At 40.9% G+C, this 19,556-nt stretch overlaps 1 protein-coding gene across 2 annotated transcripts in view; it reads left to right on the plus strand.

Moving 5' to 3' along the window:
* foxo3b (forkhead box O3b) overlaps positions 1 to 14,623 on the plus strand; it is a 79,768-nt gene extending 65,145 nt beyond the window's left edge. For both annotated transcript variants that reach the window (XM_034162268.1, XM_034162269.1), the window contains exons 2-3: positions 11,635 to 13,097; positions 13,187 to 14,623. In XM_034162268.1, coding sequence (XP_034018159.1) covers positions 11,635 to 13,077 — 1,443 coding nt within the window. In that variant the 3' untranslated portion in view covers positions 13,078 to 13,097; positions 13,187 to 14,623. The remainder of the gene's footprint in view (positions 1 to 11,634; positions 13,098 to 13,186) is intronic.
* The last annotated feature ends 4,933 nt before the right edge of the window (positions 14,624 to 19,556 follow it).

Here is a 19,556-nt window from a genome sequence, read left to right on the forward strand (position 1 = left end):
TGAAAAAGAATGGAATGTTCTTTCTGCGCTCCAGAACTCGGGGCAGCTGGAACGGAACATGTGCAGGGAGGGGAGGGTGACAGTATAAATAAATGTCCTCTCTCCTCGCCGTATTAGCGCCGAGCAGCCGCAGTTCTTATTTAGAAACTACCGTACACGTGTCAAACAGCTACGTGTTGCCTACATCTCCAATTCGTCCATCGCCTGCTCAGACATAAACAAGCGTGGAATATATCTGCGTGCTCGTTTGTAAATGTCACTTCTTTTTTTTTTAGGGCAACCGGGTCGATGCTACTGTGAGTCATTTTAAAGGGGTCACGTTGGTCGCCAGCAAGCTAATACAGGTCAATGTCCACTCAACACCAGTGTGTCCTAAAAACCCAGTCAGTTTCAGCTCCTAAAGTATAGTTTTCTTGGGTCCTACTTGTTTACTTTTATCGAACAGTTCATCTAGTTATGTCATGAAAGTAGAGGGCGACTAACTGCTGATGCCCTCAATGAGTTTTTGAAGTTTGAAACTTGCCATCAGTTGCTTGAAAGTGTTCAACCATGAATTTTCAGATTCCTGGAACACATCTGACAAACATTTCTTTGTTGTTGGGGTTTGATCCCTTGGTGAATGGGAGTGGCTGCTGTTGGTTTGCAAAGGAGGAGGGCAACCACAGCGGTAACTGCTCTGGTGATGTCCATGTTGTCTGCCGTTTCCCGCAATGAAAAACAGGGTCACAGTGTTGTATCCAGATTGCACGTTATTGTGCTCAACACATGCCTCTAAGGTACCCAATGCTGGAGTACATGTCCTGATCATGGCGTGTCTTAACATTTTGGGTTGCCCTTTGTAACTCCGGCTTTAAACTTTTTCTTTGCCATTGTGGTCCTTCCAGTTGCAGTTTTTACATCCATAATGTTTGACGCCATGAGGAGGACACCATCCGCACTCACAGAGCGACAGGAAATGGAAGGCTTCAGAAGTTCTTGACTCATCCCTAACATTGCTCTTGATAGTCTGCACTTAAAACCTAAACATGGCATCAACAGGGGAGTTTCTACATGGACAAAAGTAGGATTGTGGAAACTCTGAGGATGTTTAACATTAAAAAGATAAATATAGAATGCAATGCTAAAGTGCCCTCAGCCGTATGAGCGCATAATCAGTGAAAGAGTGTGTAGAAAGAATGTGACCTTTTGACCACTTAAAACAGGTCAAGATTAGCCATTTTTGAACTTGTGCAAGGTCTGTGCCCCAAGAATGCTCTCTGTGAATTTGAAGGCCATGCCAGTAATAGGACTGGAGTTATGTTGAGCACAGACAGACGGACGCACAGAAGGAAGCAATGTCTTCACAATACCAAATGCCATATTTTAGCCTTGGGTAAAAATCAACTTTGCACATTATGACCCCTTTAAACTCACACTCAAGTTCGAAAAGTCATTCGTCATATTTGTTTTCAAACCTTCTTTTTTTTCACGTCCAACACAACTGGCTATCTGTCACTCATTTGCAGGGAGACAACCTGTTGACCACTTGAAGTTAATCTTATTTCTAAATAAAGAACACTCCAGTCCAAACAAGCATTATTTTAGCCACAACTCATTGTCAATCCTCCTTAAATGGAAATCAATCTGGTGCAAGGCGTGTGCTTGACCCAGCAACCATCACTGCTGACATTACACCGAGATTAGTGCTGGTTTACATAACGTCAGATAAAGTGTGATTATGCTGGGCCAGGACGTACCGTCTGCACTCAGAGTCAGTGGGTGTTAGGTTCACTTCAAGAGTGAAGCTCAGGTCCCAGTCTCAGCGGTGGCATTTTGACCTTTGACATAGTGGATCCATGACACTGTAACCTTCTGACCCGGTGTGTTTCTGCAGCACAACGTTTTTCACCGGCGCACAGGGCAGGGCACGCGTATCTGGCAAATTAAAAGTGACCCACTTCATACTTGTGAGTTCAGATATGTGCTGCAGCCGGGTGATGAAATCGACTTGCAACCACCGTCTAGCCCCTCCCATCTCTGGACTGCCTGACTACGCAAACCAGCCTCACTCCACCAATCAGCACTACCGGGACGAGGAACGCTCCAGCCAATTAGAAAGCATCCTCATAGTCGTCTCCGATCGGAGGGTTCCGCCCGCACGCCTTGCATATTTCACTGCACATGTGGCTTCTACATATAGATTCAAGTAATTGCAAACATATGAGCTCCCACCTACACACCTGCCAAAAAAACAAACAAAATGTAATAAAGTACGAGGCCTCGGCGTATGCGTGCGTGTCAGAGGGAGAGAGATTCTTAGCGTGGTTGCTGACAGTGATTAATTGTTCCCACATGTTGATGACGGACAAAAAGTCCTCTGTGTTCCTGAGCTCACTACAGCTGGTGCACTCCCGCGCACACAGCTGGGCTCTGCGAAACAAAGCGAGATCAGCTCTGTCTGGCGACCTTTGAGTTAGCTGGCTTCACAAAAAAAAAAAAAAAAAAAAAAAACACGCCGGTGAACCTACTTAAAGCCAAGCACACGCTTCGTTTTTCAAGCTCGATTTGTGGGAAATCATTTTGAATTCCTGTTTGTTCTCAAAAATGCCACAACGTCTCGAAAAAGATTTTCTTCTTAAAGTTACCTGCTGGAAGAGATGATGATGACGTCGTCACAGGAGGATGAATGTCTGCAATACAACAGAAATGTAACAATGCAATCAGTTTTGTGTAAAAGATAGGAAACAAAGGTCCATTTTAATAATACGACGATCAGCACAAACAACACTAACAAGCTGATATTTTTATGGCACTAAAACACAGTTTGCACATTTGCTTTTCATTTTTTGGCCAAAATTGTATGCACAGTCTGTATTTTCTTGAAAAACATTTAAAGAAACATAACCACTAATAAATGCATTAAAAAGTTAATTTAATGTACTGGCAAATTGCAGTAATACCGAACATGAAGATTTATGGATATGGAGCATAAATCTATTTGTACCAAAAATTGTTATGGCTGCCACTCACAACTGTTTTTCTGTTGATAATCTGTTGACCATATTACAGATTAGTTTAAAACAAATTCCCTCCAATAGGCTGGTTTGACAAAGCACAAAAACTTTCAGTCTGATTCTGAATGTGCTGAAACGTACAGGTTTTGGATCATTTAATATCATTGAGGATTAGATTGTTTTAAAGCTGCACTTTGCCATAAAATCACTCTAATATCCACTAGTTTTCTCCATCATTCCCGCAGAGCTCCTGGGGGTAGATGGGAAAAAGTTATCACCAACTAGCTAGCCTGATAATGGCGGCGGCAGATGCTCGCTGTTAAAACAGCTGACTTTAATATTAACTAGTGCGTTGCCTGTGGGGATCCATGGGCCCTAGATTGGGTAGTGTTTATAAAATAGGTAGCTGACATTTTTCACAGGTGGTAATAAATTGTGCAAAGTTTCTATAAAGAGTTGGAATTGCATTTGAGTCCAGAATGTTTTTAGAACCTTAGACCTCAACAACTTTTATAAGAAAAATTCAACCCTTTTATTTCCTGTTAATTACATTTACTGTCTTAATGTATTTATAAATTGTTTGGGTTCTTATTGTCATATACACACTATTATTATCACTATTATTACTTATATTTTGTCATTTGATTTTGTTTTTTTTGTTTTTGTTTTTTGTTTTTTAAATGGGCCACAATCAAAATAAGTGTTTTCACTTTCTTGTGTCACCCATGTATTTTTTTAACATATTTACAATTATATTTTGTAGTTACATTGAACTTACTAAATCATGCACTCACGGTTTTAATATAAAGATGATTTACCGCCCCCTGCTGGAATGGTATGTGTGTCCAGATTGTAATTAGCAACCTCCATTGCTCAGTATTGTTTGGTAATATCTATAGTTTCTCCAAGAATATTAGTCCTATCAGTGTTCCGTTTTGGCGACGTTCATCCTTAACCCAAAATACATAAGTATACCAAACTGCAAATGTCAGCTCACCCCATTTTGTGTGTAATCATAGTTACACACACACACACACACACACACAGCTGTTTGCCTTTTCTACATTCTGCCGCAAGCAGGTGCTTTTTGTTTTTGCACACACATAAACAGAGACGTGGCGGAAGACATCAAATGCAGCACAGTTGTCATACATGGTAACGGCAACATTACACGTAACTAAACTGGCTAAACCAGTTAAACTACAAAAATATAATAAATCAATAACACTAACACTGGTAAAATAACATGAACCACAATAACAACATTTAATACCCCAAAACTCAGAACTCCCACGGTGCATTGGCGCAATGTTCATTACTCAGTAATATTGCTAATTTCTCCAAAAATATTAGTCCTATCAACTTTCTGTTTTCGCAGTGTTCATCCTCCACCCAAAATACATAAGCATACCAAATGGCAAATGTCAGCTCTCCCCAGTTTGTCCAAGCTCAAAGCCATGCACACATGCATTCATGCATACAGAGGCCTCTTGGCTATTATAATATAAAGATTAATAGACAATACTGATGGTGGGTTATCTTCCTTTTTATCCAGAATTGTATGTATGTTTCTTCTTCAGATGTTCATACATAGCGCTAGCGCTAATTTGTCAATGAAAGCTTGCACATTCTGCAAACCACCATTTTGTTTTGAGCTAACTTGAAATAATTACATACTTTTGACACTTTTAGTCGTTGCAAACTTTTCCAAACTGACTAGCACCAGCGTTCAATGCGCAGATGCCACAATTTTGTTAAATCTGGAGCCAAGCCAACCACTGACTGGAGCCAAACCACAGATTGTGTCATGTCACCCTCATAGGCATTTAGCAGTCACGTTGTAGCATTTAACAACAACACTTGTTAAATGTATAAGATAAGCAGCGCTTCAATTAAAAATATTGCTGCTGACGCAATTTCAGCTTTGGCATAATTGATTACATTGACAAATCATGGCAGCCCTAGAAGTGATGCATTTGATTAGTGATGTGCCCTATTAAAGAAAAAAGTGACTCCAGTCAGCATTTTACATCATCACGTCAAACCCCAGAGCTATCTGTGTCGATATAACAGAGTATCACACTGTATCGAACTTGGCTTGATCCAAGAAATCCAACAGCACCTGATTTTTTAAAATTGGGCATACGGTTCAAAATTGGCATGCGCAGCGCAAACACATCTACAAATTTGACCAGTAAAAATAATGACAGGAAGCAAACAAAATTTTGATTTTTTTTAACCACATAGCCGTAGTGTTAACGTAAAATGAGAAGGAAAGGCGTGTACTGGTTGACACAGCGCATTTCTACATCGAACCAGCACCAACCAGAGGTTTCAGTATTCGTACAAAGTATTGAAAGCATTTAAATGTCTTTGGCTGCAGATTTGTAGTTGCCATGGATTCATGTCTTGGCCAAACAGTGCAGGTTTTCCTTGTTATTGATCACCTCAGCAGGTGATTTCATTGAAGATCAGGATTAAGTTGAGGGGAGGAAGTCATCAATAAAAACCACCTGCTGAGATGATTGGTTGCAAGGAAACCTGCACGGTCTTGGCCCTTTGTCACACAGTGCTGCTCTATACCATCAAGATAGCAACAACAATAATAATATGATTTCTTCAAGAAATATCTTTTTTTGGTGAAATACTTTGGTTAAGGCCAGTGTGATTGGTTAAGCTTTCAATAAAATATGATGCACCTAGAACCCCTGGCAATAATTATGTAATCACCAGCCTCGGAGGATGTTCATTCAGTTGTTTAATTTTGTAGAAAAAAAGCAGATCACAGACATGACACAAAACTAAAGTCATTTCAAATTGCAACTATCTGGCTTTAAGAAACACTATAAGAAATCAGGAAAAAAAAAATTGTGGCAGTCAGTAACGGTTACTTTTTTAGACCAAGCAGTGGGAAAAAAAAATTTGGACTCACTCAATTCTGAGGAAAAAATTATGGAATCACCCTGTAAATTTTCATCCCCCAAATTAACACCTGCATCAAATCAGATTTGCTCGTTAGTCTGCATCTAAAAAGGAGTGATCACACCTTGGAGAGCTGTTGCACCAAGTGGACTGACATGAATCATGGCTCCAACACGAGCGATGTCAATTGAAACAAAGGAGAGGATTATCAAACTCTTAAAAGAGGGTAAATCATCACGCAATGTTGCAAAAGATGTTGGTTGTTCACAGTCAGTTGTGTCTAAACTCTGGACCAAATACAAACATGGGAAGGTTGTTAAAGGCAAACATACTGGTAGACCAAGGAAGACATCAAAGCGTCAAGACAGAAAACTTAAAGCAATATGTCTCAAAAATCGAAAATGCACAACAAAACAAATGAGGAACGAATGGGAGGAAACTGGAGTCAACGTCTGTGACCGAACTGTAAGAAACCGCCTAAAGGAAATGGGATTTACATACAGAGAAGCTAAACGAAAGCCATCATTAACACCTAAACAGAAAAAAACAAGGTTACAATGGGCTAAGGAAAAGCAGTCGTGGACTGTGGATGGAAGTCATATTCAGTGATGAATCTCGAATCTGCAATGGGCAAGGTGATGATGCTGGAACTTTTGTTTGGTGCTGTTCCAATGAGATTTATAAAGATGACTGCCTGAAGAGAACATGTACATTTCCACAGTCATTGATGATATGGGGCTGCATGTCAGGTAAAGGCACTGGGGAGATGGCTGTCAGTACATCATCAATAAATGCACAAGTTTACGTTGATATTTTGGACACTTTTCTTATCCCATCAATTGAAAGGATGTTTGGGGATGATGAAATCATTTTTCAAGATGATAATGCATCTTGCCATAGAGCAAAAACTGTGAAACATTCCTTGCAAAGACACATAGGGTCAATGTCATGGCCTGCAAATAGTCCGGATCTTAATCCAATTGAAAATCTTTGGTGGAAGTTGAAGAAAATGGTCCATGACAAGGCTCCAACCTGCAAAGCTGATCTGGAAACAGCAATCAGAGAAAGTTGGAGCCAGATTGATGAAGAGTACTGTTTGTCACTCATTAAGTCCATGCCTCAGAGACTGCAAGCTGTTATAAAAGCCAGAGGTGGTGCAACAAAATACTAGTGATGTGTTGGAGCGTTCTTTTGTTTTTCATGATTCCGTAATTTTTTTCCTCAGAATTGAGTGATTACATATTTTTTTTTTTCCCCTCTGCTTGGTCTAAAAAAGTAACCGTTACTGACTGCCACAATTTTTTTTCCTGATTTCTTATAGTGTTTCTTAAAGCCAGAAAGTTGCCATTTGAAATGACTTTAGTTTTGTGTCATGTCTGTGATCTGCTTTTTTTCTACAAAATTAAACAACTGAATGAACATCCTCCGAGGCCGGTGATTCCATAATTTTTGCCAGGTGTTGTAATGTGACTGGGTGGAGGAGGAAAATATACAAAATAAACTAAATGATGGAACCAAGACTCAGCGGGCACAATTCAGTATGTGCTGTGCCAGTGGAATCATCCAGGAAAAGGTTGATGCCACAAGCTGTGGTTGGTTGTGCCTTATTTAGGCTTTTCCTAGTAGGAGTTATGAATCAGAGCTGCTGTCTGAATGAACCGTTTTTATGAATGAGCTTTGGGAACACCCCAGGGAAGCGACAGCAGTAAGCAAATCACACACAGCGATGTGCCATATACACCCCACAAGTCCATGCTGTTGTTATACAAGAAAGTACAGTTATTTTGTTTACGTTCTGAAACTTGATGAATAGATTGGGTGTAGCCTGCACCAGACACTATAAATCTTCCATTCAAGTCTGCAAAAAGGAACAAAACAAGAAGATGGAAAAACCCTTTCATGATGTGCAGAATACGTTCACAGCACTGCCTTAAAGACCTAAATAATGGTGTAGAAACCAAAAGCAATCCAAGAAATATTGCTGAAGATTACAAGTAAAGCTCTTTTAGGACAGGATTCATTTTATAAGGGAGGTGGAGTAATTAAATTTTTCCACAGCACATTTCTAATATTTGTGGCTGCTTCATATGGAAAAAGAAAGTTTGGCATAAATGACGGAGATGGGAGTGGTTATTCAATAAACATGTCTGATGTACATGTGTCACCTCTTTAAAAAGAGAGAAAGAAAAGAGTTACCAGCCCTCTGCGCTTTTTCTTTGTTCTCAGTAGATTAGTCTCTGCAATCACTTTTTACTGTCTAGGTTTCCATTATATGTGTTAACAAATTGATACAGACATTCTATGTGAATAAAACAAGTGTAAATGGCAAATCTCTGCTGTTGGTGAACTGACTATCTTCCAAATGACTGTTTGAGTACCTCTGTACATGAGATAAACAGCAGAAAACTTTCATAGGATATTCCTGACATGTCTTTCTGCACAGGATTAATATAACAAGGTAATTTTGATGGATTGTTTTCAGGAAGGTAAAAGGTACAGGAATGCTTACGAACATTCTTATAGCATGATTGTTTTGCCTTTCTTTCATCTTATGATCTTTCTCTCACATGCGGAGATCATAAATTATGTATGCACTGGACAAACCTCCTTGACATCATCCATTGGTTTTCTGAAGTGCTTGTTTGAAGCTAACGCGGGATGGCTCCAAATGTTATCATCTTAGCAGCGCCAACTTCGCCTAACTCCTTCCCAACCATAAATGGGTAAAGAGGTGTAGCAGGGGCAAAACAGACTAACTTTGTTTCAGGTGTTTTATTAACACATACTTTTTGATAACATGTGGTTTGGATGTGAATATTAACATTTATGTCCAGTTTATTGCCCCAATAACCATAGGGTAGTAGTGGGGATAATGACACCAAGCCATGAATATCAGGTAATTAATGCCAACTGTGTTAATATACAAATTAATTAATACTAAACTTTCACTCAATGGAAATACTGGAGCCCCAATTTCTTAGAAGATATGTTCACACATTTAAGCACACAGCAAGCCATATTATCTCAAGTATTTACAATGAAATGTCAGAAATGACAGTCAAGTCCATCGCACCTAGTGCCTCGTGGTATGTACCTCGGCCAGCGCGTGGGTGCCCAGATCCAATAGCATACATTAGCTATCACTCAAAGTGACCATGCCCGGAATTATTCATACATAACTTTGACTTAAGATATCATAAACTGATGAGTTACATACAAATTAATCCCCTTTACAGTTGTCATGACTGGGAAACTAGCTGTAAATTACAAAACATTTTTGTTTGTTTTTGTTGTTGTTTTTGGTAACAGACCGTAAGCATGTTTTTTTCTGCTTTAAAGTTTGAAATTTTAACATTGGGGGTCTGTAGTGAGTAACCCTCTTTTGGAACCAACATCAAGTGGCCATTTAAGGAACTGCAAGATTTGGCACTTCCATGGTGGCATCATTTTCTGTCAACAGAGGCAGTGATACATCAAGGGTTTTTTGTTTGTTTTAGCCTGTCTGTGCTTAAATTGCAAAGTCTCCATTTCCTTTCATTGCTGCTCCACAACACTGATGAAGGATGAAAGCAGCGGGACAGAAAAGACGAGCATTAAAGGGATGACTTTGTTGGGGGACGGACGGGGCTGCAGGCACACATGGCAACATTGGATTGATGACTTGTCAGGTACTGGCAGGCGAATGTTTAAAGCAGCAAGAGAAGCTCACATTCCATATCCATTCTGCTCTCATTCAGCGAACCAAACATTCTTTGACAAAGTCTGTCTCCTCAGCTGGAAACATTTAGCTGTGGTTTGAGTATTTGTCCAATGTTTTTGTAATAAAGGGCCGTTACATCATGCCTCAGGAGATGCAAGCAATGGATAAACACCGGCCTCACTGGTGCCGCTTTCCTTTTACCTCACTGTCCTGCACACACACAACATGTACCGTGCACTCACAAACACACACACCATTCATCATAAATACAATTTTACTTTAATGGATGTGCTCATGCACACAATCCTGCAGAACTTTTGCATGTACAGCTGCACAATAAAAACACAATTGCATGCGTAGAACTTTAAATTGAACCTGCTAATTAAGTTAACTTTAACCCGAATTCTAATCCTGACAATCTGTAAATTCCCTTAAGCAAAAATAAACACAGAGAAGGGAATTGGTTGGACTGTTTGTATGGGAGGTTGCATGTAGCATGGCTCCGGAGTGCCTCAGGGATTGTAAGAGCAGTGTGAGTTTCAAACAACCGAAACTGTGGAGGAGTGCGGCTGTATGGAAAAAGAAAGTGGATGAAAGTGATTTCTCAAGAACTAATTAAGTTGTCATGGGACTTGTTGAAAAGGCTGGGTGTAGCACCAAACAGAAACCATAAACTTTTAGTTCAGATCTGTTGCAAATCAGAATGGAGCAAGTTTTACTTTAATGGCAAAATGGGTACAGCTCTATGGTTTTCCCTAAACAGTCTCCGAGCCAAAAACCATTCAGGATCTACTCTGCTTAAATTCTGAGATCTGAAGAGATCATATGTGCACAAATCAATCTTAAAATTCAGAGCGAGAGTGGGGGGTGAACTAAAGAACTAAGGAAATGATCCAGAACATGAGTTTGGATCTTCAGAAGTCACGATCCTCTTTAGGAGCCATCTTGAAAAGGTACATGGCTCCACAAGCAACCGTACGATCTAGCGCAGGCTTTCCATCAGAACCTGAGGATCACAACTAGGGAACTGATGAAGGAGAGGGAGGCATCAGATAGAAATGTGACATCATCCATCTTTAGAGAGCGCTCCTTCACCATGACCTAAATGGATGCCAACCAAGGACAAGCCATAAATCAAAAATACACTTTAACAAAATAGAAAAACACTCAGCCTTTTGGTATCATATTGAACTGCTATCCAAAAATATGAGCGTAACAAAATATTGATATTATAAAATATCAAATACAATGAAATTTTGAAGGTGTCAGAAATTTTACATTTCAAATATAGTTCGAAATGCCTTCTCTCTCTCTGTAGCTTAAGTGTGTCATCACCTGCTGCTTTATAAATGGCTGCCAACAGCTGAATTGTGTTGTTTTGTGTGTGTATATATATATATATATATATATATATATATATATATATATATATATATATATATATATATACATACACACACACACACATATGCACTCGTTCTCCTATAATGAGTCTTTTGGGGGCTTGCATAAGGAAGGATCTCAGAGTTTTAATTAATACACATCAGCAAACAAACATATGTGACGCGACAGACACTTGGTACACAACACAGGAGCCCTTTGTGTCATTTATAATCTAGGAGTTGCTCAATGATGGCACATTGGTTCCGATTTATACTGGCAAAAGCACAAGCTCCACTAGAAACAATGCAGTCATTTGCGTTAAATGCTGCTGCGCGTTAATGGGTTCCTCTCATTTTTGTAAATAAATGAAACAATGAGCATTTTGATTTGCTTTTGAGTGTCATCAGGACGAACCACTCGCGTTGTTGCAGGATCAGCAGGACTTAATCAATGGGTGGTTTATGGATCACTGTTGGTGTAATTAATGAATGATATTCATTGAATCCTCTGCCGTCAGAAGCAAGGAGAACACTACAAATCAATATTAATGGCAGTCATTGTGTGAGTAACTGTTTCACAGTGATTTTTCACTCGTTACTCAGTGCCGCCTCCTCTTTTTCTCTCTTTGTCTGACAGAACTCCATTCGGCACAATCTTTCCCTCCACAGCCGTTTCATCCGCGTCCAGAATGAAGGAACAGGGAAGAGCTCCTGGTGGATGATCAACCCAGAGGGGGGAAAGGGTGGCAAAGCTCCTCGCCGCCGTGCAGTCTCCATGGACAACAGCAACAAGTACACCAAGTCCGCCCGTGGCCGTGCTGCCAAGAAGAAGGCCGCCCTGCAGGCTGCAGCAGCTGCCACCGGCGAGGGGGGTGGCGAAAGTCCTTCAGGTCTCTCCAAGTGGCCTGGAAGTCCAACGTCACGGAGCAGCGAGGAGCTGGATGCCTGGACCGACTTCCGCTCCCGTACCAACTCCAATGCCAGCACGGTGAGCGGCCGTCTCTCGCCTATACTGGCCAACCCCGAGTTAGACGAGGTGCCAGACGATGAGCCCCCACTCTCACCCATGCTTTACTCCAGTCCTGGCAGAACACTGTCTCCCAGAAACACCACGAACACAGCCAATGGGAAGCCCGTGCCAACTGAGCTGCCCCGCCTGGCTGACCTAACAGGCACAATGAACCTCAACGATGGACTGACAGATGACTTGATGGACGAGTTGCTGAACAACCTGGTGCCAACTGATTCTGTTCATACCACTCCAAATGGTTCCTCAGGGTTCACCTTTGGCTCAAAACCTAATGGGATAGGCTCACCATCATCTGCCTCTTCTCCTTCCTCCAACCCTTCTGCTAATGGCGGCAGTAACAGCTACAGTAACTCCATCTTTGGCCCTCATACGACTGGCTCCTCCCTATGCCCGTCGCCCATGCAGACCATCCAGGAGAATAAACAGACTTCCTTTTCCAGCATGTCCCGCTTTGGTAGCCAGACGCTACAAGACCTGCTTAACTCTGACAGTCACAGCCACAGTGATGTCATGATGACCCAGTCTGATCCATTGATGTCACAGGCTAGCGCAGCTGCTGTCATTTCCCAGAATTCCCACCATGGACTCATACTCCGAAATGATCCTGTAATGACCTTTGGGACCACTGGAGGTGTTCAGCGCAGGCAAATGGAGATGTTCCAATGTAACAACCACAACCAGAGCTCCCTGAGATCCTTGAATGGAGCTCTGAGCCTGGCCAATGACGCCAACACATTGGCTAATGCCAAGAATCACCTCCTGCTGTCACCTCTGGGAGGAAATGGTTCCTCTTCCATGCAGATTGACACCTCAATATTCCTGAATGGGATGGTTGGCAGCAGCGGGGGAATCAACCAGGACCATTTTCCCCCAGATCTGGACCTTGACATGTTCAACGGCAGCCTAGAGTGTGACATGGACTTCATCATCAGGAATGAGCTGATGGATGCAGATGGCCTGGACTTTAACTTTGACTCTATGGCCAATATGAACGGCGTTGGCAGCTTTACAAACACCAAGCAGACTTCTCAGAGCTGGGTACCCGGTTGAGAAGGGAATAGGCCAAGCAGGTAGGCGGTGTTGTGTGCATGAATGTCGGTCAACTACAAGATACTCTGGATACTAGGAGATAAACATGCCATTACGTTTGTCTTTACAGGTTGGAACTTTGTAGTGCAAGAGATCAGACACACAACATCCTTTTTTGCCAAATCTCCCATCAGCACAACGTAAACTACAAACCCCTGTGTTTACAGAAGACTTCGAGAGCTTTACCTTCTCTCCCACAGTGATGAAACTGTGAACAATCTGACAGACTCTACGGTTGCTGAACATCAAGCTTCCTGTGAAACAACCCGAAAAGCCATGCCTAACAATCACAACAAAGTTACAAATCTTAGAATTATGCAATTATTCTTTGACATCCAGTCTGTTGCTATCAAAGAGACGCTGCTCATCAGAAGGGTGTTCTGCTGGAATGGAAGGATTAAACGATGAGCGAGGCTGACAGGCGTGTGTGGCCCAGATGTTCCCGTTGACGATGAAAACAAAAGACAACAGTCTAGAACTGATGTGTATATCTGACCCGGTGATTTCCTGGGATGTGTTGTGTTGAGGGGTGGAGACAAAAAAATCCCTTCTGTTTTCACCAAGTAGTTTTAAATGTTCAGTGTTTGTTTTTGGACCTTCTGTTATATCCTATTCCTTTCTGAATCATACATGTCAAAAACAGTTGTTGCATAGGTGAAATGCAAAAAAAATAATAATAATATGATGATGATGAATGCAATTATACATGCAGAATTGTCCACTTTTGCAAAATGGCAAAACCCTTGAAGTTTTATCCTGCACTGCCAGTTTTGTTATAAATTGTTCGATTAGCTGCAAATTAATTAATGCATTATATAGTTATATTGCAATTAGCTCAATACATTTTTCTTTGTATATCCAACTGTAAACTACAACAACAAAACTAGAGGAAGATAACATGGATTTTTATGCAGTAAAGGTCAGTGGAGAGTTCTACAAGGAGCGGAAAATCCTATTTTGTTTCTTAGTTTTCTTTGCTTTTGTTGCATTCTGTCGAGGTTGTATATTTAGCACAGCATATTATGTAGCCAACAATAAAACCTGTGTCCAAGGGTTGTGAACATTTCCACACCATAACAGGTGCTATGTAAAACAGTGTTGAATCCTGTCCTGAGAGCAAGCCGTGTATTTTTAAAGCCACAACCTGCAGAAGCCCGAAGCACGGCAAGGCGGAGCCTGTCAACGGGGGGGGGGCTTAAGTCTCATTCCTCTGGAAGTCATTTGTCTCTTGAGAAAAAATAATAATAAGCTATCTTTGTATATTGCCAAATTACTTGAAACTAACAGTAGAAAATGCTGGCAGCCAAATCACAGCACACATGTATGTTATACACAGACGGGGGACAAAAAAAAAAGGAACAAAGGAAAAGAAACCAAGGATCTGTGTTGCGCTTTGCTGTTGCTTGTGAGGTTTCATGTGCAGAATCACTCAGGGGGCAAAAAGGGAGGCTTCCCCTTTAAGTAACACCGTCACATTCTAATGGTATTTACTTAGACATTTCTTGGAAAAAATTAACTATGTTGTGAACTTGTATCCTGTGAAATGTTGTCTGTCAAAATGAGGAAGCAGAAGGAGCACAAAGCTGGGTTTGAAACTTTACGCGGCTTTTTTTTTTTCTTCTTCCCTTAACTACCACTCCAGTGATGAAAGTATTCTGGAAGTTACAAGAGTGGGAGTGTGCCGATATTTCTACCAGGCATTGTTAATGTCAACATGACACGCTTGGCTAATGACAACCTTTCTTGAAGAAGACCACTAACCACAGTTGGAGCGAGTGTATGTGGTCAACAACCGCAGTTGATAGGCTTTCTTAAAGAAAAGACAACATTTCTAGAGTTTTTAGGCCTTTCAGAAATATTAAACCTCAATCCTTTTTCCTAATCCTAACTCAAAACCATTTATGATAAAGTAGTTTGTAGCATTCCTCAGGGAAACTTCCCACTAGTCCTAGAGTCCACTAGTCCTACTGTTAAGGAGAGCATGTTTTTACATTTATGGTAAGCTATTATGTTGCACTAAAGTAGGTTAAGTAATATTACAAATGTGTAACAATTTTAAAACAAACAAAAGATTTAATTATGGTGACTTACCATTATTTGTTGATTTTCAATTCAACAGATTTATTTTTTAGATTTACAGTTCAAGGTCCATCCATCCCTTGGTTATGTTGCTTTAGACGTAGACTGTGTTTCATAATTATTGTATGGCCTTGCCTTGCAATGTGGAGCGCCTTGGGGCAACTGTTTGTTGTGATTTGGCGCTATACAAGAAAAAAGTTGAGTTGAGTTGATTGAAGGTGATAAATGGTGTATGTCAAAAGAATCATAGGTTTTATTTTTGTAAATTGAACAAAACAATCTGGTTTGTTAGCTATTTGAAAGTACTGCAATTATTTGTGATATTTAAAATTATTTTGGGGTTGTAATATACACCGTCAAACAATGTAAGGTTAGGACTAATGGACTGTAGGACTAGTGGACCCTCCCCAACTGCAACAACCACTGTTAGCTGACCACATAAGTTAGCTCTGGTAAGCACTAGCATATCTTGTCAGGTGACCATGGCTGATGAAGACAACTCAAGTCTAAGAGTATGTACTTGGGCCAAGCGTTGATGCATCCACCACGTGACAGAACTGCCCCACATCCTCGATGGCAACCACTCAGGCACACAACCAGTCCATCCCCACCTCTTGAACATATCGATCTATCTGCCGGAGTTAAGTGAAACGTGGGCGTCCCCTTGGCCTTCACCAGTTGCTGGAGTCCTCAACACTGAGGCACCTGCGTGCTGGATTGTGTCCAGAGAAACACACCACATTTTCTGTGATATTACTGCTAACTGGTAAAAGAGATACACTTCACAGAAAAAAAAAACAATGTATTTTTTTCAAAGAAATGATAAAGCTTTGCAGGATAAGCAGCTGATAAGATTTTTCCATTAGTCCAACATAACCATGTCCATGTAACAATGCCTTGTAGAAAAATCTGTGCACTACAAACCCAGAAACCTGTCAATTTCTGGAAAAACCTTCAACGCTGTGCTTTTTTTTTCCCCCTCTTGATGAGCTCGTGACACACATCCTTCACGGTCACGTGTGGTGGTGCTCCTGCAGGTGACATCCTGTATCTCCAGTGTACATTTTGTGTGTGCTTATCTGGGCATCCTGTGTTTAACTATCGAGTTTGTTTCCGTTTAAAAAGTTGTGTAATCCTTTATCCCTCCTGGTGCATACAGCGCAGCCGTCTGTATGCATGTACGTATGTATTTAAAACATTATGCATTGAGTGAAATGCATATTATTCACTGTATGTCCGTATATACTTATGTAGTACTTCACCCTTGACTTTTGTGATACCTCGGATGGTATAACTGAAGAATTAATAATAATCGATGTTATGTACTGGGAAGGAGGGAGCACTGTTACCAACGACTAAGTTGTTGAAACATTTTGTTGTTGTTGTTGTTGTTGTGTTTCTTTTGTAAAGCGCCATTGCTGTAGCATCTGCAGACCCTGGCACCCCTTTGTCTGGGATTGTGATATTAAGGGCTTGCCCTGCCGTGTATAATAGTGTACAGATGTGTGTATATCACTCTGAGGCAAAGGCAGAGGAGTGCAGTACGTGTGCATGGTCGAGTCAAATGATTTGTTGTAATATCTGAGGTTTAGTGCATGAACTAGCTGTACCCCCGTCCTTGACCTTTCCAGTGGTGCCGTCCCTCGACAGAAAATCTAACGCAGTGGTACCCCGTGTCTTTAGGAGAACCGCGTAAATCAATGCTCACGCTTTTATATTCAAGGCTTATCGAGCAGCACTTGCCCCGTCCTCCCACATTAATAGGTTTGCAGCAGGAACGTTTCCTAATGGACATTTTGTTCCGTGCGGTTCACGTCCAAGTACTCCGCTTCGTCATGCGTGTAGAGCATTACCACGTTACTTTCTGCAGGGAGAATCCTGAGCCATCACCCGACCATCGAAGCATTTATCTCTCTAATGGTTCTTCGAAACAGTGGGAGCACTTATTCTTTCTATGAAGTGGACCGACAAGGTGAATGGAGGGAAAGATGGAATCCTTCAATCCATTTTGTAAGTCCTGTCCTAAAACAACTCCAGGAGGTCATCTTTTTACAATTTTAATATCGAGTGTGAAGTACTTTGCACACAGGGTTAAATACTGTAGTCAACGCCAAGTCTTAAAGGGGTCATATTGCGCAAAATCTGGTTTTAACCACCTTTTGCATTTAAATACGTTAAGGTTTTTATGCTAGACATCCACAAAATCACCATCAACTTCTTAAATGGCTTTCAACTTCCTTTATAAATGTCACAGTTTTCCTGCCGCATATGGTTATGGTTGGGATTTGGTAACTACATGAAGGATTTACGTCAGTTATGCCAATGAAGTCACACAAAATTGATGCTGGCAGCCAAGCCAGGTTTTTAGTTGATGAGCTAGATAAATCGATAACTTTCTCACTCCGCGTACATTTCATCCGTTACGCATTTCTGAAAGCTTGAGGAATACAACTGGTAATCATGAGAGCAGTGTCACCAAAGTGCAAGCGAGACAACCTTAAAGCAAAAAAAAAAAAAGACCGATAACGATGGCAGAAAATTTTGACGATATAAATCTTATCGTTAAGTGTTTAATGTTCATCCAGACCACATCCGTCTAAAGTGCTGCCTTACTCTTGTTTGTTTTACAGTCGAGGCATTACTTCTTTGACTATTGCCATGTTTGTTGTCAAAATTTCAAGACTGTCTCCAGTGCTCCCTAGTGGATATTGTTATTAATATCCAGGCCAACCTACAGGGTGTGTGGTGGCGGACGGCATGTGACTTTTCCACCTTTTGAAATGCACAAATAGATTTACATATGTACATATTTTCTGACCCTGTGGTTGGAAATCCCAGTCTCTTAAGTAATATACGAAGGCAGCGTAAATGCCCTTTTAACCATTTACGGCTACAGGCACAGAAACGGGCCATTTCCTAGAGATTCCTAGACTTCCTTAAGGATGCAAACCTCATCTAACACCTGGAATTAAAATGCAGACTGACCCAGTTTGTTGAAAAAGTGTGAAATATGGCCCCTTTAAACTGACTTTCCTCACTCAAAGCTTCATTCATTTCAGCTGGGGACTCACATTACTGGTGCATATTATGGACTTTCAGCACAACATGTACAGGTTTAAACCAGGAAAAGAAAAAAAAAGACGAACAACATACCACTAACCACCTCAATTACCATTTGCATTAGTCTTTTTCATGACTTCATCCAGCCTTGTTAAGAGCTCTAAACCAGCTCGCATCCAAGCTTCACTCTTTATTAATAATCTTACTTCCTCTAGGCTTGATGTTAGTGCGTATTTTTCCCCCTCTGTATTCCATTTTGAATTGTAATTTAGTTTGTATAAGAAATGGTGCGCATGTAAATAAAGCTTGGTGAGGCTCCATCCCCTTTTTTGTGTGTGTCCTTTTGTCCTGGCCTCTTTTAATCAATGTATTTGCTGTAAAACTTATTCAAATGCAAGTGAAAGACATCTAAGAAAAATATTGATCAGCTGCTAAATTCGCAACTAGGTTTTCCAAAAACAACAAAGTAACCTCTTGCTCCTTTGGTAGATAAATCTTTATCTTATGTCTTTCTTGAGTGATGCAAAATAACTCCGTGTTCCGAAGTTCCTGGAAGTCTGCTTGTACAATGTTTGTTTTGTGCACAGTTACCTTAAATGAGAGAAGACGTGCACCAATGCTCTGATACCTGACGTGGAACTGGGAACTTTTCCTTGGTTATTGCAAAACACGAAGTGACAGGGAACAGCTGACAATTCAGAGAGTACCCCCCCCCCCCCCCCCCCCCATGCCTCCGCTCATGAATTTAAAGGGGTCATATTGTGTAAATCTGTTTTTGTCAGACTTTTATGGTTGCATGGGGCTGTTAGGGTTTTACATTAAACATCCCCCAGTGTCCCACGATTCTAGGACTGAACATATAGAAGTTCTTGGCACAGTAAGCAAATACCAGAAATGTCTTGTTTGACTTTACTGAGACATATGTAACAGACTTCTATGAGCTTGCTGAAATTATTTTATAAAAGTTTTAAAACTATCTCAGGATGGTCAGTAACCGATATATTTAACTCACAGTAACTTCCTTCACACTGCCACAGTGAACCCTGTACTAGAAAGAATCGCATTTAAAGAGTCTCTAAACATGAGATTCCTCTATAAAACTGGAAGATTTGTGTTTCATTTTCTGAGGAAACTGGGGCCCATGACCTTCTGTGTGCAACCACTCAGGTAGACAACTAATCCACTCAAACATCTCTAAAATAACTATCTGTTGCAGCCAGGTGAAGCATGGGTGCCCCCTTGGCCTACTCCAGCCACTAGGGTCCTCAACACTCAGGCACCTATGTGTTGGATCATGCATA

The sequence above is a fragment of the Thalassophryne amazonica genome, chromosome 21, assembly GCF_902500255.1.
Source record: "Thalassophryne amazonica chromosome 21, fThaAma1.1, whole genome shotgun sequence".
NCBI classification, from domain to species: domain Eukaryota; kingdom Metazoa; phylum Chordata; class Actinopteri; order Batrachoidiformes; family Batrachoididae; genus Thalassophryne; species Thalassophryne amazonica.